Below are 25500 nucleotides of genomic sequence, written 5' to 3' on the forward strand. Positions count from 1 at the left end.
GAGTTTAAAGTAAGACTGGCAATTTTAGAGTAAGGCTGTAATGTAAGAAAATGTGGAAAAGGTCAAGTGGTCTTAATACTTTTCAAATGCACTGTTTGCCCCCTGTGAGACATCCAAAGCACAGAGAAATTGCCTGTGTTTCAACTTCTGGCAGAAATCCAATGCATGATCACTGTCACATAAAATGCAGTGTTTCTTAACTCCTCTTGCTTTAAAAAAAAAACTTAAATGTAGCGGCTTTCGATCAGCCGTGGCAAAACCAGTTGCACAATTTAAGACGCACATCCAAAATCCCATAGAAAGTCAAGAATCCAATGGTTTGATGAATAAAACTTTAAAAGTGTATTTGTAGAATCCAAAATGATAAGTACAAGGTAAACAAAGGATCCAATATTCCATTTAAACTAAAAAGATCAAGATAAGACATGTCTCAAATCTTGCAACTGGTTTTAAGTTAATCTAAATGGCGCAATATGACCTAATAAACAAGTATTTGCATAACCAAAGAAATATAGGAACTGGCTCCAACAGTTACAAATGTTTAGATTTCTAAAGGTCAAACTCTGACCCTAGAATCCCTCCTCCCTCTGACCTAAGTCTTCTAGAAACCTCATTAACCTTCTCTCTGTTACCCCTCAGAAGGCTGCTCTGATCCCTCTTTCTCTGCTTGGGGACTTTGTGTAAAACTGTGGGATTTAGCTGGTTATCCCCCATGACATGTCACATCATGCCCTGGTTTTTATTTGAGACTGGGTGACAATTCCACTAAGCCCTTGCTTCGGTCCATGAGCAAGAGGGAGGGAGTAAGAGAGAGGTGGATCACAGTCAAATGTGTGTGAGCAACTGTCTCTTCTCTGCTTATTAAGGAAATGTCACCGTAAGTAATACTTGCTAATTGGCTAATCCTTAACAAAGCCATAGGAAAAAGTTGTTAGTGAACAAAACGCTGGCTGGCTAGCCTGCTTCAGCTGTAGCTGTTTCAGCCTGATGCTGGGTTGAATATGTTCCACTGTCTGGAGTTCTGACAGTGGAACCAGACACTTGTAGGCTGCGTTCCTCTGGTACTATCTAGGCCAGGGATGGACAACAGTCCTGTTTTATGTTTGTTGTCTTGTGGAAATGATTCATATGGATAAAAAGACAACTCTGGACTACACTTGAACGTCTAAATCCTGAAAGTAGGTATGAATTATAGTGGACCTAATATATTTTGAAATAACTGCCCTTTTTTTTCTGGCCCACATTTTATTTGACAAACAAATCTGCCCACACCGTCCTATTTAGGATGATGTCTTGTGTCTCAGAGGTTATGGTTTTCTCTAATGCCGTAATGTGACTGACGGAGTGTGCTGTCATTTCCTGTCCAGTCAGTGCAGGACTTCATGCTGCGTGTGTCAGCTGACCGTCTGGCCAGGGCCTTGTTCCAGCTGGCTATCTGTGGGGGGTCGCTGGCTGCCCCTCAGGACCTGGTGCCCAAAGAGAAGCCAGCCAGACACACTCAGGAGAGGAGAGCTGAGGAGAAAACACAGGCCACACCACCCAGCGAAGGTAGCTGCTAACATCGCTCATTATCAGTGTCTCACTTCGTATCAATGATAAGATTAAGTGTAGGTTGGGAATCTGGATCTTGAAATTGTTAAAGAATCCTATCATATTATATGACCGTGAATGTACAACAATGACCTTTGTGTTTACGTGTGTGTGTGTGTGTGTGTGTGTGTCTCAGCCGCAGTCAAGCAGGTCCTGAAGGAGAGCCTGTCCAATCACAGCTCTCCATTCACCCTGGCCCATGCGGCGTCTCTGGAGAGGAAGTTAGCCAAGCACTTCCAGGTCACAGAGTTCACGTCTCTGGAGCAGGGCTCCTTTCTGGAGTTCCTGGTCAAACATGCTCAGGTAACATAAACTACTTCTCTTCTAATCTTTGTCTGTTCAATCACTCTCCTGTTCTTCCCTCTCCCGTCACCCCTCTTCCTTCATTGGTCATGAGGAAAAAGATGCGAGGAGAGGAACCGTTCTAGACTGCAGTTGCATGTCCCAAATAGCACCCTATTCTCTATATAGTGCACTCCTTTTGCCTGTGCTCTGGTCAAAAGTAGTGCACTAAATAGTGATGCACTAAATAGGGAATAGTGTGTGATTTCAGACACAGCCTGATACTTCTCATTCTGTATTGATGAATCCATCCTCTCCTCTTGTCTGTGTGAAGGTCCTGCAGGAGACAGTAGGCAGCGCTGTGGTTGTGGGCAGCACTAGTGGTGGTGGTGGTCAGGACTGGCAGGGCCAGGGATGTGGCTTCAGACCCAACAGACAAGATGTGTTTGAGTTTATCAAACAATGTGGCACGACATCAGCCGACGAACCAGACGGGGTGAGTGAGACGCGTGGTCACGCTCACACACACACACACACACTCCTATTGATTGCTATGATTTAAAAAAGTAAATAAATAAAAAAACTTCTAAACGTCTGTACTGATCATATTTATTGATCTCTCTATCTCTGTGGGTGTCTTCCTCCCAGCTGTCCCACGTCGAGTGGTGTCTGAGAGCCCACTACGGGGTGAGGGACAGTCGAGACCTGGGGCTAGGACCTCTTAGGACCTTGGTGGGACTGGTGGAGCGCCAGAGAGAGCTCACTCTGGGAGGAGGGCTCAGCCATGTGCTCTACGAGGCAGCCCTGCTCCCCAGAGACACCAGGTAAGATGCAAATGGCACTCTATTCCCTATATAGTGCACTATCCCTGCACTATGTAGGGAATAGGGTACCATTTGGGACTATCTCCTACAGTACAGTACAGTGGAATGTTGGAGGCAGATTGGGTGTAAAGTCGGCCTTTAATTTGACATTTGATTTGATCAGTCCATCTCCTTTTCACTTATCTTAAACCCCCTTTCACTCTTTCTCTCACTCCTTCCATGCTCTATTACTCTACCCCTTTTCCCCCCAGCAGTAGCAGTAGTGTAGGTGAGGCCCAGCAGACGGTGGGTATCCTAGGGGAGGTATCTCAGACCCAGGCCTTGTCCTGTCTCCTCTCCTGCCCTCTACTGGATGAGCTGGGTCAGTGGAGCCAGTGGGAGCTGGTCTTCAGGCCCCGCCACGGACCCCTTAAGGACTTCATTGATAGGAACGCTGGTAGGAACCATACATAGCAATTGCAAATTGACCCCCTAGCCCCTACAGTCTTAGACTGGGGTTGTAGTGTTACTGTTAGTAATGTATCTGTTGATGGCCAATAATGTTTGATCATGTTGGTGGGCTTATATACTGACATTTTGTTTTTTTTGTTCTAAATTGAACATCAGTACAAAATTGATCATAATAAATATACATGACATGTCCATCTGTTGTGGGGCAGCGAGCACTGACCTGTCAGCGTTGGAGGTGTTCCCGGGTGTTCTCCTGCGGGTCACCACCTCTACAGGGGACAAGCTCTTCTCCCAGGCAGCCATGACCCTTGACCCCGTGGGCACGGCAGGACACCTGGTCTCCATGGTGGTGGCTGATGGGACAGCCAACGCCCCCACTGCCCTCCTGGCCAATCACATGGAGAGCTCTCTTGCGGCGGCGGTAGCGAAGGAAGGTAAGAAGGCGATGGGAAACTTGATATCATGATTATTTGCATCAATCCAGTGTCTATGAGTGCTACAGAAACATTTCTCACCTAAAAGGTATCTTCCTGGTGTGCGCTTGCATTAAATTAAAGGGTAACGACACCCAAAAATAAATGTTTCTTAGATTTTTCCCATACCTCCAGTGGTCTCCTGATGTGGTTTAAGCATTGTTGTGGACTTAGAACATCTACTTATGTTGTTTTTCTAAGAAAAAATTGTGATTTCCAGGGTTTGACATTCAAGTAAATTTGCCAGTGGCACACCGGACCAGTACCAGGTGAAACTACTGGCCGAATGAGGAAATTACTGACTTCGGCCAGGAATTGTATTTGTCACGTGCTGATTACAACAGGTGTAGACCTTTCCGTGAAATGCTTACTTACAAGACCTTAACCAACAATGCAGTTTTAAGAAAATGTAGTTAAGAAAAATATTTACTAAATAAGCTAAAGTAAAAGATTTGAGCAACAATAAAATAACAATAAGGCTATATACAGGGGGTACCGGTACCGAGTCAATGTGCGGGGGTACAGGTTAGTCGAGGTAATATGTACATGTAGGTAGGGGTAAAGTGACTCTATGGTACAGAGGTCCTGGTTGGCAGGAAGCTTGGTACGCACTACCCTCAGTAGCTCCTTGCGACCAAAGGCTGAGCCATACCAGGCGGTGGTGCAACCAGTGCTCTCGATGGTGCAGCTGTAGAACTTCTTGAGGATCTGGGGACCCATGCCAAATCTATTCAGTCTCCTGAGGGGGAATAGGTGTTGTCGTGCCCTCTTCACGACTTTGTGTGTTTGGACCATGATCGTTTGTTGGTGATGTGGACACCAAGGAACTTGAAGCTCTCAATCTGCTCCACTACAGCCGCGTCGATGAGAATGGGGAAGTGCTCAGCCCTCCTTTTCCTGTAGTCCACGATCATCTCCTTAGTCTTGACCACGTTGAGGGAGAGGGTGTTGTCCTGGCAGCACACGGCCAGGTCTCACCTCCTCCCTATAGGCTGTCTCATCGTTGTCGGTGATCAGGTAGCTACATGTAGGTAGGCCAAGGCCTACGTAAACCTTTTTTTGCTAATAATGACGTTGCTATGTAGGATGTCTGATATTTAAAAAAACAAACTGAAAAGCAGGTGGGGACTTTTATCCTGTGATTTTGGAATGCGCGTGCCTGTGTTCAACTCTGAATTGATGACGACTCTGGCGTGAGTATCTAGAACGTACTGAGGCGGGGCTCACTCGAGACAGAGAGGGAAGGCTTTGACATTCTTGACTCCGCTTGGAAACCGGATGCAGGTTGATAACAAGTTTGAGTGTCAAACGTAAAGGATTAAATACAAATATACGGCCATATGAAAGCTTGATTAACTGGCCCGGTGTGCTCAGCAGATGTTGCCGGGCCAGCGGCAGCCCCGAATGTCTAGCCCTAAAATTGAGAGCAATCCTGAAAACATTTTGAAAAAACAAACCTTGAAAAAGAAAATGGAGAAAACAGAATTTGGGGATAAATCGCAATCGGACAAAAGTTGTATTGTGCCCTAGGATCTCTGTAAAGTCTGTGTGAGGGTGGGGGGGGGGTTATGAACAGAAGTCCAATAAGAATATTTTATATATATAAATCATTGTTTCTTCAGATTTGTCACGGGCTGAGGAGGACGGGTCGTGTTTCAGCTCTGTGGCTCTCTTCCTCCTGGACTGTCTGATCCGCATCCCCACCAGAACCTGCCGGGCCCTGCTGCAACAGGTCAGTGTTCAAGTCACAGGTTGTCTGAAATGGCACCCTATTCCTTTTGTACAGTATTACTTTTAACCAGGGCCCAAAAGGGAGCCCTACAGTTCATATTCAAAACCAGCCATGAGTGGAAAGAAATTCTGTAATCAATTTGGACCTGTATAAACTCTCGCCATCCCCCTCCTTTCAGGTGTTTCTGGAGCCCTTCTCTCGGGTGCTGGGTGGCCAGGCCAAGTCTAAAGCGGTGCTGCTGTCTACAGCCCGGTCCAACCTGCGCCACCTCAACTGTCTGCACCAGCTGGGCATCGTGCTTGGCATCACAGACTGGGTCAAGGATTACCACACCAAGCTCAGCCCACCACAGAACCAGGACCTAAACCAGAGCCAGAACCAGGCCCAAACACCACCAGCTGACCAGACCAAGGTCAGAACAGGGGAGATTACCATAAGTGATGGGGTCAATTCAGTTCATATTTAAAATGTTCATTAATTGAATATTGTCCATTGTTTTGTATCTGTTGCTGTTTTGTTTTCATACAGTGTAAAGCTCCACTTTTTTGCTTTGTAAAAAATCTTCCCCCTTCGCTCTTTCTTATCCCATCTCCAGCCAGCTCCTGTGGATTCTGTGAGCAGAAGTCTCTCTCAGACTCTCAGTGAGGATGAGGAGTTCCCAGAGGACTACAGCTCTGACTCCTCCCACCCCACTCAGCCACAGCACGCAGGTGAGTTTTAGAAAATCCCTAACCGAAATTATTATTATTATTATTATTTATAAAAAAATTAAAATTGCAGTGCAGTTATCACAAAACTACTCCAAACAGGCTCCGATCATCATCATAAAGGGATTTTTTTATTTACAAATACCTAATTCAACAATGCTGTAACGTTAGTAGGAAGAGAGATGCATTTTTCCCCTTTTTTTTTTTGCCATGGATATTAGAGGTCGACCGATTATGATTTTTCAACACCGATACCGATTATTGGAGGACCAAAATATAGCCGATACCAATTAATCGGTCGATTTTAAAAATAAATAAATAAAAATGTATTTGTAATAATGACAATTACAACAAAACTGAATGAACACTTATTTTAACTTAATATAATACATCAATAAAGTCAATTTAGCCTGAAATAAATAATGAAACATGTTAAATTTGGTTTAAATAATGCAAAAACAAAGTGTTGGAGAAGAAAGTAAAAGTGCAATATGTGCCATGTAAAACAGCTAACGTTTAAGTTCCTTGCTCAGAACATGAGAACATATGAAAGCTGGTGGTTCCTTTTAACATGAGTCTTCAATATTCCCAGTTAAGAAGTTTTATGTTGTAGTTATTATAGGAATTATAGGACTATTTCTCTCTATATCATTTGTATTTCATATACCTTTGACTATTGGACATTCTTATAGGCACTATAGTATTGCCAGCCTAATCTCGGGAGTTGATAGGCTTGAAGTCATAAACAGCACTGTGCTTCAAGCATTGCGAGGAGCTGCTGGCAAACGCAGGAAAGTGCTGTTTGAATGAATGCTTATGAGCCTGCTGCTGCCTACCAAATATCAAATCATAGACTTAACTATAATATAATAAACACACAGAAATGCGAGCCTTTAGGTCATTAATATGGTCAAATCTGCAAACTCTCATTTCGGAAAACAAAACGTTTATTCTATCAGTGAAATACGGAACCGTTCTGTATTTTATCAAACGGGTGGCATCCAAGTCTAAATATTGCTGTTACATGTTGTGTCATAATTATGTCAAATTCTGGCAAATTAATTACGGTCTTTGTTAGGAAGAAATGGTCTTCACACAGTTCGCAACTAGCCAGGCGGCCCAAACTGCTGCATATACCCTGACTCTGCTTGCACAGAACGCAAGAGAAGTGACACAATTTCCCTAGTTAATATTACCTGCTTACATGAATTTCTTTTAACTAAATATGCAGATTAAAAAATATATACTTGTGTATTGATTTTAAGAAAGGCATTGATGTTTATGGTTAGGTACATTGGTGCAACGGCGGTGCTTTTTTCGCGAATGCGCTCGTTATATCGGTGAAGTAGGCTGTAATTCAATGGTAAATTAACATTGATTATTTGCAACGCAGGACAAGCTAATTAAACTAGTAAAATCATCAACCATGTGTAGTTAACTAGTGATTATGTGAAGATTGATTGTTTTTTATAAGGTAAGTTTAATGCTAGTTAGCAACTTACCTTGGCTCCTTGTTTGCACTCACGTAACAGGTGGTCAGCCTGCCACGCAGTCTCCTCGTGGAGTGTAATGTAATCGGCCATAATCGGCGTCCAAAAAGGCCGATTACCGATCGTTATGAAAACGTGAAAAATGCCTTAATTAATCGACGTGTACGACAGCGTGTTACAGTTCCCGCCAATTTCCAGCAACATTGCACAGCCGTTGAAGAGGAGTGGGACAACATTCCACAGGCCACAATCAACAGCCTGATCAACTATGCGAAGGACATGTCGCCCTGCGTGAGGCAAATGGTGGTCACACAAGATGCTGACTTTTTTTTACCCCCTTTTTCTCCCCAATTTCGATCTTGTCTCATCGCTGCAACTCCTCAACTGGCTCGGGAGGCGAAGGTCATGCGTTCTCCGAAACATGATCCGCTTCTTAACACCCGCCCGCTTAACCCAGAAGCCAACTGCACCAATGTGTCGGGGAAACACCGTTCACCTGACGACCGAGGTCAGCCTGCAGGCGCCCGGCCCACCACAAGCAGTTGGGGGGGCTTTACTTGGCTCATGAGCGCGATGAGCCAAGTAAAGCCCCCCCCGGCCAAACCCTCCTCTAACCCGGACGACACTGGGCAAAATTGTGCACCACCCTATGGGACTCCCAGTCACGGCCGTTAATGACATCCTGGGATCGAACCCCAGGCTTTAGTGACGCCGCAACACTGCGTTGCAGTGCCTTAGACTGCTGTGCCACTTGGGAGGCAACTCATGGTCTTTTTCGTCGGCAGCGCTACAAGTGGCTTGATAAATCTATATAAAGTGTGGAACTCCATTAAATGGCAATTGCGTATGTCACTAATGCCTTTTCACTAACTTCTGTAGGAGCTTCCTCAGCTTGTGGTTTTTCTTCTTTTGCTGACACTTGGTAGGTCATGTGCTTTCAACAGTTCTTGCTCATACAGTGCATTCAGAAAGTATTCAGACCCCTTGACTTTTTCCACATTTTGTTATGTTACAGCCTTATTCTAAAATTGATTAAATAAAACATTTTGCTCATCAATCTACTTACAATACCCCATAATGTCAGTGAGATTAGGGCCTAATGCATTTATTTAAATTGACTGATTTCCTTATATGAACTGTAACTCAGTAAAATCTTTTAAATGTATATATGTTGCGTTTATTTTTGTTCAGTATAGTTTCTAGGCCAAACCGTTCAGATGCTACAGGCGATTTTGTGAGAAGACTGCTTTTCGAGATGTCTCATGGTCTGACAAACACCTCTCTAGCTCTGTCACCTTTCATCGCAGATGTCTCATGGTCTGACAAACACCGCTCTAGCTCTGTCACCGCAGATGCGGAAGTGCAACATTGTTGGATGCAGTGGATTTCTAATTAGATTTCCACTGGGGCGTTGACATCCACTCTAGGGGGTTATTAATAAGCTAAATGTAAAAAAAGAAATCTGTTGATTTCACAGGTTGAAAAAGGAACAGAAAGAAACGATACAAACCAGTAATTTTTTTGGGTTCAAACTGGTTCAGAACTTTATTTTGCTGGTCGGAACTGTTGAACGAAACAAAAAAAATAGTGGTTCTATTCAGAACAAAATGAAAAAAAAAATGTTTTGGTTCCAGCCCCTGCTTTAAACGTTAAGATACATGTTACATTTGTCACATCCCTAGTAGTCAAAATACAGTCAGATTTCTAACAGATCTTCGTCCTTCAGAGGGCTGTGATGAAGATGACGATGAGTTATATGAGCTGACCTCTGAGACACTCGGAGACACACACACCGAGAGAGACGGAGAGGAAGCCTGGAAGGAAGGGAAGTCATTGGCTGAGCCTGAGAAAGCGGACAACGCTGATAGCCAATCAGAGAGCAGAGTGGATTGCCACAAGGACATAATTGATGACATCAGGTTTGTCTTTATACTGCCTAATGCATAAAATGATACATTGCATGAATAGAAACACTAACCTGGTTTCACAATGCTGTCTGTTACAGGAAGAGTGAGTTTGGCATTGGAGTAGAGCTAAATGAGGAGGGTCAGAGGTTGATGACTGTTCACCAGGAGAGGCTGGGGCGCAGTCTGGACCGGCTGTCCACTGAACTCTACAGCAAAGACACACACTTTGTACTGGAACTCATACAGGTGACTTGACTCTCTCCTCTGTCTCCCTCTCTCGCTTTTGTTTCTCTCTGTCTCTCTCCCCCTCTCCTCTGTCTTGTTTATCCCTTTATCCCTCTGGCTCTCTCTCTCTGCCTGAGCTCATCCAGGTGTTTTGAGATCTACTGTATGCAATGCACTTAGAATGTGCTTTCTTCATTGTGCTATTCACAGAATGCTGATGATAACAGTTACCCGACAGAGGGGGGCCCTGTCCCTGCGCTGGCCTTTGTTGTGGAGAAAGACTGTGTGACTGTCCTAAACAACGAGACAGGCTTCCAGGAGAAAAACATCCGGGCCATCTGTGACGTGGGCCGCAGCACCAAGGGCAAACACAAATACGGATACATAGGTAACAGCTAAAAGAATTTGAAACCCTATTGGTAACCAATCTAAGACCAGATCTGAGGTGCACCAAAAGTATTTTCTCAATGGTTTCTCCATGTCTTTCTCCTTCCTTAGGTCAGAAGGGAATAGGTTTTAAATCCGTGTTCAAGGTGACTGACTGTCCTGAGATCCACTCTAACGGATTCCATCTGTGCTTCGACAAGACCAGTGGCCCCATGGGATACATCCTGCCACACTGGGTCGACGACGAGAGACCTCTCAACACACACCTTGCCAACCACACACATACCAGGTTAGTGGTGGTATCTCTCACACACCTGGCTGACGACACGCACACCAGGTTATTGGTGGCATCACTCACGTACAACAAACTGACTACACACACACCTGGCCAACAACACACACGCACCAGGTGAGTCTGATGACATCATACCAGCTAAAACACACACACACCTGAGTGACAACACATACCTACACCAGGTGTGTCTAGTAGTAAAGTCTCATTTGATTTGTCATGTGTGCTTAATACAACAGGTGTAGACATTACTGTGAAATTCTTATTTACGAGTTGCTTCCAATGCAGAGTCAAAGTTAGGAAAATGTGCACATTTTAGAGTGGCCTTTTATTGTTCCCCGCACACAATAAAATAGCAGTAACGAGGCTTTCTACCTTAAGCACCGGCACTGAGTCAATGTGCTGTGGTACGAGGTAGTTGAGGTAATACGTACATGTAGGTCGGGGTAAAAGTGACTAGGCAATCAGGATAGAGAATAAACTAGCAGCAGAGTATGTGAAAGCGTGTCTGTGTGTGCGGCGTCAACATGCGTGTGTGCTCCGCGTATGTTGTTTGTGTGTCGGCGTGTCAGTGCAGTGTGTGCGAGTGTGTGGGTAGACTCCAGCGAGTGTGTGGGTAGACTCCAGCGAGTGTGTGGGTAGACTCCAGCGAGTGTGTGGGTAGACTCCAGCGGGTGTGTGGGTAGACTCCAGCGGGTGTGTGGGTAGACTCCAGCGGGTGTGTGGGTAGACTCCAGCGAGTGTGTGGGTAGACTCCAGCGGGTGTGTGGGTAGACTCCAGCGGGTGTGTGGGTAGACTCCAGCGAGTGTGTGGGTAGACTCCAGCGAGTGTGTGGGTAGACTCCAGCGAGTGTGTGGGTAGACTCCAGCGAGTGTGTGGGTAGACTCCAGCGAGTGTGTGGGTAGACTCCAGCGAGTGTGTGGGTAGACTCCAGCGAGTGTGTGGGTAGACTCCAGCGAGTGTGTGGGTAGACTCCAGCGGGTGTGTGGGTAGACTCCAGCGGGTGTGTGGGTAGACTCCAGCGAGTGTGTGGGTAGACTCCAGCGAGTGTGTGGGTAGACTCCAGCGCAAGAATGTCAGTGCACATGTGGCTATTTTGTGCTTAATTTAGAGTAATTTATGCAACTTTATTTGTGACTCAAACGTTAGGCTGTGTTGTGATTTTTTAAAATACATTCTAAAGCTGCTTGATGCGACTGATGATTTGATAAAAGTCTCATGAAAGGCATCTACTCTGTTTCTTGCGCAGGCTGCACACACTTCATCAGTCGCATTCCCAATTTGACAAGTGCTTGATAATATTCTCACCCCATCAGACTATTCTCAATTTAATCTGGTCTTTACATAAAACCTACTAATATGTGTGAAATCGTTTTTTATTTAGAATGGCTCACAAAAAGTCATCTGCAGCCTGCACTTGAATAGCACCAGTTGTAAAGCAGATTAATGGGCTTCATTTTAAGAATTGACCAATAAATATAGCACCACGAGAAAGCTGGGATCCTTTTTTAAATAGTGGCCAGTCATTGCGCAATTGCATGGCTCGCTAGGCTCTGTAGGCTATGGATCATAGGCCTATAGGCTATGTTTTGGAGTTATTTGGCCACTTTAGTTGCGAAACAAACCTTATCAAAACATATAGGCCTTTGGGCTAGGCAACATGTTGCATGTGACTATGATTTGAAAAAGTCAAGGAAAAAAGGCGTGCATTGTTTCTTGCCTTAGACTGCACACGATGGGCATCATTCTCACCCATCATGCTATTCTCAATTGAATCTTGTCTTTACATATACTGAATAGTATACAGTGCCTTCAGAAAGTATTCACACGCCATCACTTTGTTCCAGATTTTATGTTACATTCACCTTTCAGCAGGACAATAACCTAAAACACAAGGCCAAATGTAGCTGCTTACCAAGACGAGTTCCTGAGTGGCCGAGTTAGCTATGACTGAAATCTACAGTGCATTCAGAAAGTATTCAGACCCGTTGACTGTTTCCACTTTTTGTTTCGTTACAGCTTTATTCTAAAATTGATTAAATAAACATCTACACACAATACCTCATAAAGACAAAGCAAAAACATTTTTTTTTAGAAATGTTTGCAAATGTTTTGCAAATGTATTACAAATAAAAAACATTATTTACATAAGTATTCAGACCCTTTGCAATGAGACTTGCATTTGAGCTCTGGTGCATCCTGTTTCCCTTGATCATCCTTGAAATGTTTCAACATCTTGATTGGAGTCCACCTGTGGTAAATTGAATTGATTAGACATTATTTGGAAAGGCACACCCTTGTTGTGGAAAGGCACACCCACCTCAGAGAGGTGACCAAGAACCCAATGGTCACTTTGACAGAGCTCCAGAGTTACTCTGTGGAGATGGGAAAACCTTCCAGGATGACAACCATCTCAGACGCACTCCACCGATCAGGCCTTTGTGGTAGAGTGGCCAGACGGAAGCTATTCCTCAGTAAAAGGCACATGACAGCCCGCCTGGGCTGTCAGACCATGGGAAACAAGATTCTCTGGTCTGATGAAACCAAGATTTAGCCTGAATGCCAAGTGTCATGTCTGGAGGAAAACTGGCACTATCACTACGGTGAAGCATGGTGGGGGCAACATCATGCTGTGGGTATGTTTTTCAGCTGCAGAGACTGGGAGACTAGTCAGGATCAAGGCTCACAAGCATTTTGCTACACCAACAATAACATCTGCTAAACACGTGTATGTGACTAATAAAATTTGATTTGACTTGAACCCAATCGAACATCTGGAGAGACCTGAAAATAGCTGTGCTACAACGCTGCCCATCCAACCTGACAGAGCTTGAAAGGATCTGCAGAGAAGAATAGGAGAAACTCCCCAAATACAAGTGTGCCAAGCTTGTAGCGTCATACCCAAGAAGAACAATGCTGTGGTCGCTGCCAAAGGTGCTTCAACATAGAACTGTGTAAAGGGTCTGAATACTCATGTAAATGTGATTATTATTTTTTTCTTTTCATAAATACAAATATTTTTTTAACTTTGTCATTATGGGGAATTGTGTGTAGATGGGTGAGAAATATATATATATATATATATATTTAATTGATTTTGAATTCAGGCTGTAACAAAATGTGGAATAAGTCAAGGGGTATGAATACTTTCTGAAGGCACTGTATGTGTGAAATTAGTTTTGATTTAGAATGGGCCATTATCATGCACCTGTCGGAACAGGGGGGTGGGAACAAAATGCATGTCATCTGTATACACTTAAATAGAGAATGGAGGGTGCTTTTCCAGTGGTTCATTTTCATGCCAGCCAGGTAGGCTACTCCAGTTGTAAAGTGAAGCAATGTGCTTAATATTAGTAAAGTTGAGAAATAAATATAGTAGACCTAGCCCAGGGCTATCCAACCCTGTTCCCGGAGAGCTACCGTGCTATAGGTTTTCATAATAATCCGAATCTAGCGCACCTGATTCTAATAATTAGCTGGTTGATAAGAGGATTCATGTCAGTTACAACTGGGATTGGAGCTACAAAAACATACGGGAGGGTAGAGCTCCAGGAACAGGGTTGGAGAGCCCTGCCTAGCCAATAGAAAACTGATGGGATCCTCCTTTTTTTTTTTTTTTTTTTTTAAGAGGTCATCAAAACTCTGTTTTCTCAATCAAATGCATAGCCTATAGAAATCTTGCTCAACATGGGTTTATGGGCTCTCATGAAGTGTTTGATTTGATTTTCGATTTGATTTGTATTGTATTGATGACAGAGTGATTAGAGAGACAATAGAGAGCTGAGTACCAGGCTATTAGCGAGGCCATTGGCAGTTAGCAAATTTGTTAGGCCTAGTTACCTTGACTCAACGGTCACGTGGAATTTGACTGTGGTCATGACTCGGGACTGCTGGTGTGGCGGTAATACGGTTACCGTAACAGCCCTACTCTCACGCATGGTTCAGTTTTCTTTGCTTCCAAATGAGCATAAAAGGTATTTATCTCATAGGCTTGAATCACTGGACAGCTCGCGGCTGGATTTTCCTTTCTTGTCACGGTTAGTTTGCGAGCCCTGCCACACCCAACGAGCGTTAGAGCCGGTTTAGTAGGATTCGATCTTGCTCCTTTATTGAAGCTTTGCCTGTTTGATGATTTGTCAGAGGGCGTAGCGGGATATCTTTTAAGCGTCCAGATTAGCGTCTTGCTCCTTGAAAGTGGCAGTTCTAGCCTTTAGCTCGGTGCGAAGTTTGCCTTTAACCCATGGCTTCTGGTTGGGATATGTTCGTACGGTCACTGTGGGGACGATGTCGTTGATGCACCTATTAATAAAGCCTGTTACTAAGGTGGTTAACTCCTCAGTACCATCGGATGAATCCCAGAACATATTCCAGTCTGTATAAAGCAAACCAAACCAAACAGATAGACAGGGGCATGCTCTAACACTCAGACATCATTTACAAACGAAGCATGTGTTGAGTGAGTCTACCAGATCAGAGGCAGTAGGGATGACCAGGGATGTTCTCTTGATAAGTGTGTGAATCAGACAATGTTCCTGTCTTGCGAATAAGCGTGCTAGCGAAACAGTTCTGTAGGTTAGCATCCACTTCATCGGACCACTTCCGTATTGCTCGAATCACTGGTACTTCCTGTTAGAGTTTTTGTCTGCAAGCAGGAATAGAGAGGATAGAGTTATGGTCAGATTTGACACATGGAGGGAGAGCTTTGTATGAGTTTCTGTGTGTGGAGTAGAGGGGATGTAGAGGTTTTTTTTTTCTGTCTCTGTTGCACCGATGACATGCTAGTAAAATTGAGAGAAAATGGATTTCCGTTTTCCTGCATTAAAATCACCGGCCTCTAGGAGCGGCAACTCTGGGTGAGAATTTTATTTTTTTGCTTATGGTCCTATACAGCTCGTTGAGTGCGTTCTTAGTGCCAACATTGGTTTATGGTGGTAAATAGACGGCTACGAAAAATATAGATGAAAACTCTAACTCAGGCGAGCAGAACCGTCTATACTCGGTAATTTACTATGTAGAGGCAGTCACATCAATGTTGAATGTTTGTGTTCTGTCAGCTGGACCACTAAGATCTGTCTGCCGCTGCGCTCCGAGTGCTACCAGACCAGAAACCTGTTCCACGATGTCCACCCCTCTCTGCTGCTCTTCCTACATCGCCTGCGATCTATCACCATCTACAACCAGGTAACACATACACAAAGGTCATGGCTCCACCACGCCTTTCAATAGGCTTAGAGGAGCTTCCACCATATTGCTTCCAATGAACAAACACCGAGCGGTAGAGGCAAGGAGTTGACTTCAGACTGGACTGTTGTTTGCTGACATCTGACTTATCTCTCTGTCTCTGTGTTTTCCTGGCCAGGCTGAGAAGCGGATGGTGACCATGACGCGTAGAGACCTGAGTCACAGCGTCCTGGAGGTGGAACACACTGAGGGAACAGAACGCTGGCTGGTGGTCAAACACACACTGCACCCCACCAAGGTAACACACACACACACACACACACACAATGATCCTCTCATCTCCTCGTCTATGTGTGTGTGTTATGTAAGTGTTCCTCTGTCTGCACCGCTGAGACGGAAAGCTTCTTCTGCTCTCTCAGACATGCAGGTTCTCTCATTAGGAAGGTGTAGTGAATTAATTTCCACTGCTAGGAGGAATATTTGACATGAAAGACCAGGCATAGACACGTTTTGTTGATGTGTCTGATAGAATTGCCTTTTTTCAGTCTGGCTTCCCTTCTCCCCCATCCCTCTCTTTATCTCTGTCTCTCTCTCTTCCCCTCTTCCTCTCTCTCCCTCTTTTTTTATCTCGCTCCCCCCTCCCTCTCTCTCTCTTCTTTATCCCTCCACCCTCTCTCCCCTCAGAGAGCCAGCTGCCAGTTACCTGCAGTGAGGTTATGCAACAGTAGAGACACATCAGAGAATGAACAGACTCACAGATGTTACATGGTTTATCGAAAACAGTGAGGCTAATTTTAATGGGGTTCCCATTGTGACAGTGCATATTGAAAGGCTGTTTATAGTCAATGTTCAAACTCAAATCTTTTTCAGGTATTCTCTCATCTCTGTGGGAGTTGTCCTCTGATCAGTGGCAAAACAGAGCACTTGTCTCAGTGACTGCCTGGTGATTTCCTGTGTTTGAGTACTTTCCTTTCCTCTCGTCCATGAGGGCTTACTAATCTAACTTCATGAGAAGGGTAAAAGCAAGGCTCCACGGCCTTCGCAGATCAATTGAAGACAGATCAGTGATTATTTCGAAGAAGGGAGGCGAAAAGGAACTATTAGTAAGTGCCAAATGTAATGATGATCATGGTGTTACAGTGATATGTTTCCCCATTAGATCAAAGATGAAGTGGAGTCCACTGAGCTTGCCCTGGCCTTCCAGCTGGGTGATGACCTCACAGGAAGTGACATCCAAGCCCCGCCCCAGAAGCAGCCTGTCTTCGCCTTCCTGCCTCTCCGAAGCTTCGGCTTCCGCTTCATTATCCAAGGTAACCCACACACACACACACACACACACGCTGGTGCTCTCCTCAAGGTTCACCCAAATTGCCCATTTAAAATGCACCCTTGCAGTAATACCTTACAAACTCGTACCATGCCTTCCAAATACTTTTCAAACTGTTTTTTCCCTCTTTCACTCCAGGTGACTTTGACATTCCTTCTTCTCGTGAGGATGTGGACAGAGATAGCTCATGGAACCAATGGCTCCGTTCTGAGATCCCCCAACTGTTCTTACGCGCCATGGACGTCTTCAGTGTAAGAGAACGGAGGGAGATGATGATCAAAATCATTTACTACTGCTCTGCACGTTGTGTTTCTGACCCGTCTCATCTTCTCACCTCTCCTCTCCAGGATCACCCAGAGTTCAGTGGGCTGAAGGGCCTATGTAATTTCCTGCAGTTTGTCCCTCTGCCTGACGAGGTGCTCGACTTCTTCAAGCCTGTCGCCGGGCAGATTATACAGTTGCTCAAGGGAAAGGCCTTCCTACCCACACTCAACACAGGTACCCTACCTCTGTACCCCTCTTTCTGTCTCTCTCGTTCTCCATGCTTCTATCTCTATCCGTAAGTCAACTTTAGATTTTGTTTATTTAGTAAATATTTTCTTAACTCTTATTTTTCTTAAAACGGTGTTGTTGGTTAAGGTCTACACCTGTTGTATTCGGCGCATAACTGACTCCTGTCTCCATCTTCTCTCCTCTCCAGATGGTTCTGTGGTCTACAAGCTACCCTCCCAGGTCGCTGTGTGTCAGGACCCGGTCATTCGCGATGTGATCGGTGGAGAGGAGCTTAACAGACACCTGTCTCTGTCCTATCTGCATCCGGGCCTGCTGCCAGTCCCGCCCCTATCCCTGCTCACTCACCTGGGAGTACGACGCCTGAGGGGGAGTGACGTCACCACAGTAACAACTGCCATGGCCAAGGAGCTGTTGCAGGGAGATGGTGTCAACTCAGGTGAGGGGAGGGTGGTGTGTGCGCGTGTGTGCGCGCTTTGTTTATATTTCTTTATGATGGACGCAAACCCCCTCTCTATCTCCGTCTCTGTGTATCAGACTCAGGCCTGCGTCATCTGGCCAGGTTGTTGGTGTGTAACTTCCGTGCGTTGGAGCAGGGCTACGGAGAGACAGACTCTATCCTGACCACCCTCAGAGATCTACCCATAATCCCACTGGCTGACGGGCGCATGGTGGCACTCAGCGGAGAGGGAGTCTTCTTCCCCATGACTGAGACCAAGGATCACAGCAACACAGGTAACATGGCAACATTTTAGAAAAATAAGCTTTTTATGCTTATGGAAACATTTCTGGGATCTTTTATTTCACCTAATTAAACATGGGACCAACACTTCACATGTTGTGTTTTATATTTTTGTTCAGTGTAGTTCACTTGGGAAAATAGACAATTCTTAAATATTTACCCAGAAACATAACCAGCTAGTGCTATATTCAGGGTTGTAACTGTAAGAGATATTTGTGGTAGTAGGTTTGAAAATAGAAGCTGAATCAGATTGTTCCATCAAAGACTACTTACCCCCCTGTAAGGGCTTGAGAGCTTGACATCAAGAGTGGTGTTTTCTCTTCCCCACATATCCTGACGCACACACAGAGAGGCGCAGAGGTGGTATCACATTGGACAAAAATAACCCAAAAGCAGCTTCAGAGCAGGGCCAGGACGATACCAGTATCGCGATACTCGTTAGTATCGCGGCAGGGAAACAAAACTTGAAACGGGTTTAACTTCTTTAGGAAAACAGCCCTAATGTTGGAAACAAACATCATTCAGAGTCACATTTATTTATTTTCCAAGCTATAGCACACAATATTTTACATACATACAACTCAAGGACCAAAGAGTTTGGGCTGCTTCGTGTTTTCATTTTTGCCAAGGAAAAAAGATTGTGATACTGGTATCGTCCCGGCCGTACTTTAAGAGTGTCTATAAATAATACACTTCCATGCTGTGATGTAAGTCTTCTTCCTCTAAACTTGTTTGGTGCTTCTACTCGGTAAGACTGCTACTGCTTCTTAATTAAGCCATTTGTTCTGCATCGCCAATTTGAACCTATGTTTGATATAGTTCCACTCTCTCCCTCCTCTCCTCTAGGTGTATATGGAGCACTGTACAGGGATGTGTGTGTGGTCCACCCGTCTCTGCTTTCCTGTGTGGAACCACTGGAGAGCCAGCAGATCCGAGAGCTGCTCAGGAGGCTGGGAGTCCACGAGCTAGAGCCACAGCAACTGCTTGAGAATCACATATACCCTGCCCTGAAGAACAACACATGGAAGGTAACACACACACACACACATCCATTGTTCTATATAAATTGATAATTAATTCACATTTGTTCTTAAGTGCACAAAGAGCATCTTCTCATCCACTATCCCTTCCTCTTGAATTGTTTTTAAATGTTACCGTTATTTAACTAGGTAAGTCAGTTAAGAACAAATTATTATTTACAATGATGGCCTCCCAAAAGGCAAAAGGCCTCCTGTGGGGACTGGGATTAAATAAAAAAATTAAATTAAATTAAAATATAGGACAAAACACACATCACAACAAGAAAGACAACACAACACTACATATAGAGAGACCTAAGACGACAACATAGCATGGTAGCAACACAGCATGACAACACAGCATGGTAGCAACACAGCATGACAACACAGCATGGCAGCAACACAGCATGACAACACAGCATGACAGCAGCACATGACAACACAGCATGACAGCGGCACATGACAACACAGCATGGTAGCAACACAACATGACAACACAGCATGGCAGCAACATATGAAAACACAGCATGGTAGCAACACAACATGACAACACAGCATGGCAGCAACATATGACAGCACAGCATGGCAGCAACATATGACAGCACAGCATGGCAGCAACATATGAAAACACAGCATGGCAGCAACATATGACAACACAGTATGGCAGCAACATATGACAACACAGCATGGCAGCAACACATGACAACAACACATGACAACACAGCATGGTAGCAACACAACATGACAACAACATGGTAGCAAAACAACATGGCAGAGGCACAACATGGTAGCAGCACAAAACAGGGTACAAACATTATTGGGCACAGACAACAGCACAAAGGGCAAGAAGGTAGAGACAACAATACATCATGCAAAGCAGCCATAACTGTCAGTAAGAGTGTCCATGATTGAGGATTTGAATGAAAACTGTCCAGTTTGAGTGTTAGATGCAGCTCGTTCCAGTCCCTAGCTGCAGCAAACTGAAAAGAGGAGCGACCCTGTGCTTTGGGGACCTTTAACAGAATGTGACTGGCAGAACGGGTGTTGTATGTGGAGGATGAGGGCTGCAGGAGATATCTCCGATAGGGGGGAGTGAGGCCAAAGAGGGTTTTATAAATGAGCATCAACCAGTGGGTCTTGCGACGGGTACACAGAGATGACCAGTTTACAGAGGAGTATAGAGTGCAGTGATGTGTCCTATAAGGAGCATTGGTGGCAAATCTGATGGCCGAATGGTAAAGAACATCTAGCTGCTCGAGAGCACCCTTACCTGCTGATCTATAAACTAAGTTTCCATAATCTAGCATGGGTAGGATGGTCATCTGAATCAGGGTTAGTTTGGCAGCTGGGGTGAAAGAGGAGCGATTACGATAGAGGAAACCAAGTCTAGATTTAACTTTAGCCTGCAGCTTTCATATGTGCTGAGAGAAGGACAGTGCACCGTCTAGCCATACACCCAAGTACTTGTATGAGGTGTCTACCTCAAGCTCTAAACCCTCAGAGGTCGTAATCACACCTGGAAAAGCCGGCCAGAGGTGGTTAGAATAGGATGGGGGGCCAAAAGTCTTTGTGACCAATAGAGAGTCAGAGTCAGTGTCACGGTAGGCTGAACAAGAAATTTTGATCTGGAGCGAAGTTTATGCTGTGAAGGGTAACACCCTGTATGTATTCCTGCCGAAAAACAAAGTTTATCAAACTACAAAACGATCTTATTGTAAAAACAAAACATGTTGAAAAATGTGAGAGCTCACATGCAGCTGTGTGCCTTCACTTAGCATTCAGTCCTTATAAAGTAAATATATCATTGTCATGTATTTTCTTGCCTTTTGAAAATAAATGATAGCTTCAGACTAGACATTTCTCACTCAGTTCCAGGTTGGATGGCGTTTTCAGGTTCCTGTTTGTTTGTCAGAGCATTTGCTGTTTAGCTTGGGAATAAAAATCCTTGGTGGTATGAAGGTAATTCCATCCAAAATCAGGTTGTAGGTTTGGAGTTTTGATATGGAGTGAAGGTTATGTTGTAGAGGGTAGCATCCTGAATGTGTCCCTGCCAGAAAAATCTAAGTTTATCTAACACTAAATCTATCTTTTATTTAAAACATGCTGAAAAATGCAGGAGCTCATCTGCTCATGACCTCTCTCTCTCCCTCTCTGTCTCGCTCTCTCGCTCTCTCTCTTCTCCAGTCCAAGCCGGTGGAGGCAGTGGTGAGCTACCTAGTGTTCATCAAGCAGCACTCCTCCCCTCAGGAGTACACTCACCCAGACACTGTAGTACCGGTACTGACCACAAGGGGACTGCTCTTCCCTGCTGACCACAAAGTACACTTCTCTACACACTACGGCAATATGGACCTGCCCAACAAACTACCAGGTACACACACACTGTAATTATTAGGTCATCACTATAGAATTCTCAAAATGTTACCATTTATAAATAAATACCAGTCAGCTAGCAGTTAAGGAAAGTGTTTGTAGAGACTTGTTTGTAGAGAACTGTTGAACTGGCCCAAATACTGCATGACTAACTACAATGGGATATTGTTCCCAGAAGTAAACCTTGTCTTGTCCTTTGTGACTGTCCCCAGAACAAACATGGCGTGGTCCACGTCGTCTGGTGAAATTTTGGACAGTGCACTGGAGTGTGTGTGTGTGTGTTTAGCAACCCCCTTTGTGAGAGAGTTTGTGCGTGTGTGTAGAGCAGCCTCAATTGTGAGGGGTAAAGAAGGCATGAAATGCTGTGAAGAGGGGAGCTGTGTGTGTCATTAGTTATGTAACAGAGTGGATCTGCACGCTTGACCTCCCTCTAAAGGAAAGAGAAGAGACTAACCACTTCTTTCTCACTCACTTTCCTCTGTTCATCCTGTTCCTAACCACGAGCCTCTGTACTCTTCCTCAATTTCTGATCCCTCGCTTGGCTGAATTTACAATCACATTAGACCATAAGCTAAAGCTACACATCACTCATTATCTCTCTTTCTCTTTCTCTCTTTTTGTCCCTTTCCCCAGGTGTGGACTGGGTGTTGCTGAGTGGTTGTTATGTGGAGACAGATGGAGACGTGGAGGGATGGAGAGATCTGTTCATCAGGCTGGGAGTCAGAGAGAGACTCATACTTAGGAAAGAGAGACGCACTCTAACTTCTAAAGAGCTGGTGAGGAGGGAGGACGGGAACAGGCATATTTATGTTTGACCCATATAAACAGAGGATGTAGAAGTTAAAATGCTTTGATCTGTTTTATCAGACACAGTATTGACGGATGACTTTGAGACGGTTAGAATCCACCATAAACTCTGTGTGGTATTTACTTGTGCATCAGAGTTCCTGTTTCAAATCAAATTGTATTTGTCACATGCTTCATAAGCAACAGGTGTAGACTAACAGTGAAATGCTTACTTAGGAAAGAGAGAGAGATGTGTGCATATAGGTAGTGATAAAATGACTAGGCAACAGGATAGACCATAAACATTACACTGTTTATGCTCTATCCACTGGGTAACCAACTCCTCTCCTCCGCTGTCTGCACACACCCAAAGTATGAGAAACACATTCACAAACGCACACACTGACTGGCTAAGGGCTAAGGCTAGATTAGCCTATGGATGATAAACAGATTCCACACGTAGTGCTCTGGCCAAAAGTATAATATGGATAGGATACCATCATGTTCAGCAGCAATGACTATTGACTAAGGCTGAAGTCATCTTATGAATGTCCTCGAGCAGGGATGGGCAACTCCAGTCCTCGGGGCTGATTTGGTGTCACACGTTTGTCCCAGCCCGTCCCTGCCTTAGAGATCAACATAACATAGGACTGTTTCCCAGGCATGACTAATCTTCCCATACTTAATGGGTGGACATATCGCAGAGGTGACTGATGTGAACAACTCTTTAAGACCGGGGTATGTCACATCGGCGATGGATTAATAAGGTCTATTTTAGACCATGGTGAGGAAAGGGATTGTCAGTGGTATTCGACTGAGTTATTTGAAGGCTTCATCACTCTTATGTGATGTCTGAAATCAATTGAATTATGTTGTGTTAAGTACAACCCGGCCTCCCAAACACAACTATCTACCAAGATGGCACCGACAAACATGGCCTACCTGACTCTAGCTCCTAGAGAACTTTGCAGTATTTGTTTTATTTTGGGGGGGCTAATTTTTACAGTATTCTTAATATTTTTTTGTGGGGTGGATTTATGTGTATTGTTAGGCATTACTGCTCTGTTGGAGCTAGAAACGAAAGCATTTCACTGCACCTGCGATAACATCTGCAAAATATGTGTACACGACCAATACGATTTGATTTCACCTCCTCGGTTTTGGGCAGCATCGCGTTAGTGAAAACCCAGACTGTTCTCATGGCAGACCTGGTTGTAGCTAGATATGTTCGCGTTGGGGACAGTTTTAACTTTTTAGCTAACCCTTTCCCTAACCTTAATCTAATTCTCCTACCCGGCAATGTTAATTCTCCTAGCCGGCAACGTTAATTTTCCTAACCTGCAGTGTAAATTCTGCCCTGAGAAGAGTCTTGATTTCTACTAATGCAATGTTTTGGCCGAGTCACTCACAGGTCCACACATTTGAGATGGACTTTTTCCTCTTTCCCCCTATCCCCTGTCATTGTTCTACTCTCTCCTTACCATCCCCCTTCCCTTCATCCTCCCCTCTCTCCCAGGCCTCCAGTCCCTGGGCGGTGGAGAGTAAGTTGTGGCCGTGTAGAGCAGGCAGGGCCGGAGGACCAGAGGAGGGGTGTGTGCTGGATGACTACCCCTGCGAGGAGCTCCTCTCTCTGGTCACGGCGCAGCTGCCTGCCCCTGTCCTCATGGAGCAGAGACAAGCCCTGCTGGAGCTACTGGAGACCAACTGGGACACTGGGTAACCAACTCCTCTCCTCCACTGTCTACACACCATATATACATACTAGAGGTCGACCGATTAATGGCTCATTAATAAGGGCTGATTTCAAGTTTCATAATAATCGGTAATCTGCCTTTTTGGGTGCCGATTATGGCCACTTACATTGCGATATACAAGGAGACTGCGTGGCAGGCTGACCACCTGTTACGTGAGTGCAGAATCAAAAGGACCTGGTGGCTGAAAGGAGCCACGGTAAGTTGCTCGCCAGCTTCAAACTTATCTTATAAAAACAATCAATCTTCACATAATCACTAGTTAACTGCACATGGTTGATAATTATACTAGGTTAAACTAGCTTGTCCTGCGTTGAACATAATCAATGTGGTGCCCGTTAATTTATCATCGAATCAGAGCCTACTTCAGAGTCAGGGTATATGCAGCAGTTTGGGCCGCCTGGCTCGTTGCGAACTGTGTAAAGACCATTTCTTCCTAACAAAGACCGTAATTAATTTGCCAGAATTAGACATAACATGTAACAGCAATATTTAGACTTGGGGTTGCCACCCGTTTGATAAAATATGGAATGGTTCCATATTTCACTGAAAGAATAAATGTTTTGTTTTTGAAATTATAGTTTCCGGATTTTACCATATTAAGGACCTAAGGCTCGTATTTCTGTGCGTTTATTATATTATAATTAAGTCTATGATTTGATAGAGCAGTCTGACTGAGCGATGGTAGGCAGCAGCAGGCTGATAAGCATTCATTCAAACAGCACTTTACTGCATTTGCCAGCAGCTCTTTGCAATGCTTGAAGCACAGCTCTGTTTATGACTTCAAGCCTATCAACTCCCGAGATTAGACTGGGAATACTAAAGTGCTTATAAGAATGTCCAATAGTCAAAGGTATTTGAAATACAAATGGTATAGAGAAAAATAGTCAATGCGACTTAATTCCTATAATAACTACACCCTAAAACGTCTTACCTGGGAATATTGAAGATTCATGTTAAAAGGAACCACCAGCTTTCATATGTTCTCATGTTCTGAGCAAGGAACTTAGTTTTTTTTTTACATGGCACATATTGCACTTTTACTTTCTTCTCCAACACTGTGTTCTTGCACTGTTTAAACCAAATTGAACATTAATTATTTGAGACTAAATGGATTTTATTTACATTTAAGTCATTTAGCAGACGCTCTTATCCAGAGCGACTTACAAATTGGTGAATTCACCTTCTGACATCCAGTGGAACAGCCACTTTACCATAGTGCATCTAAATCATTTAAGGGGGGGGGTGAGAAGGATTACTTATCCTATCCTAGGTATTCCTTGAAGAGGTGGGGTTTCAGGTGTCTCCGGTAGGTGGTGATTGACTCTGCTGTCCTGGCGTCGTGAGGGAGTTTGTTCCACCATTGGGGGGCCAGAGCAGCGAACAGTTTTGACTGGGCTGAGCGGGAACTGTACTTCCTCAGTGGTAGGGAGGCGAGCAGGCCAGAGGTG

At 44.5% G+C, this 25500-nt stretch overlaps 1 protein-coding gene across 5 annotated transcripts in view; it reads left to right on the top strand.

Moving 5' to 3' along the window:
• The window catches only part of wu:fj29h11 (uncharacterized), a 59225-nt gene that overhangs the window by 23162 nt on the left and 10563 nt on the right, over nucleotides 1–25500 (top strand). For 3 of the 5 annotated variants that reach the window (XM_064950592.1, XM_064950593.1, XM_064950596.1), the window contains 25 exons: nucleotides 1368–1548; nucleotides 1727–1893; nucleotides 2207–2368; nucleotides 2521–2696; nucleotides 2948–3132; nucleotides 3356–3580; nucleotides 5242–5351; nucleotides 5530–5763; nucleotides 5947–6061; nucleotides 9275–9467; nucleotides 9554–9701; nucleotides 9891–10068; nucleotides 10179–10356; nucleotides 15415–15541; nucleotides 15720–15839; nucleotides 16701–16851; nucleotides 17007–17119; nucleotides 17216–17366; nucleotides 17569–17817; nucleotides 17916–18113; nucleotides 18967–19148; nucleotides 21324–21510; nucleotides 21725–21778; nucleotides 22146–22288; nucleotides 23815–24014. In XM_064950592.1, coding sequence (XP_064806664.1) covers nucleotides 1368–1548; nucleotides 1727–1893; nucleotides 2207–2368; nucleotides 2521–2696; nucleotides 2948–3132; nucleotides 3356–3580; nucleotides 5242–5351; nucleotides 5530–5763; nucleotides 5947–6061; nucleotides 9275–9467; nucleotides 9554–9701; nucleotides 9891–10068; nucleotides 10179–10356; nucleotides 15415–15541; nucleotides 15720–15839; nucleotides 16701–16851; nucleotides 17007–17119; nucleotides 17216–17366; nucleotides 17569–17817; nucleotides 17916–18113; nucleotides 18967–19148; nucleotides 21324–21510; nucleotides 21725–21778; nucleotides 22146–22288; nucleotides 23815–24014 — 4127 coding nt within the window. The remainder of the gene's footprint in view (nucleotides 1–1367; nucleotides 1549–1726; nucleotides 1894–2206; nucleotides 2369–2520; nucleotides 2697–2947; nucleotides 3133–3355; nucleotides 3581–5241; nucleotides 5352–5529; nucleotides 5764–5946; nucleotides 6062–9274; nucleotides 9468–9553; nucleotides 9702–9890; nucleotides 10069–10178; nucleotides 10357–15414; nucleotides 15542–15719; nucleotides 15840–16700; nucleotides 16852–17006; nucleotides 17120–17215; nucleotides 17367–17568; nucleotides 17818–17915; nucleotides 18114–18966; nucleotides 19149–21323; nucleotides 21511–21724; nucleotides 21779–22145; nucleotides 22289–23814; nucleotides 24015–25500) is intronic. The other 2 variants (XM_064950594.1, XM_064950595.1) reach the window with 2 other exon arrangements.

Source organism: Oncorhynchus masou, chromosome 31, assembly GCF_036934945.1.
Source record: "Oncorhynchus masou masou isolate Uvic2021 chromosome 31, UVic_Omas_1.1, whole genome shotgun sequence".
In the NCBI taxonomy this organism is placed as follows: Eukaryota; Metazoa; Chordata; class Actinopteri; order Salmoniformes; family Salmonidae; genus Oncorhynchus; species Oncorhynchus masou.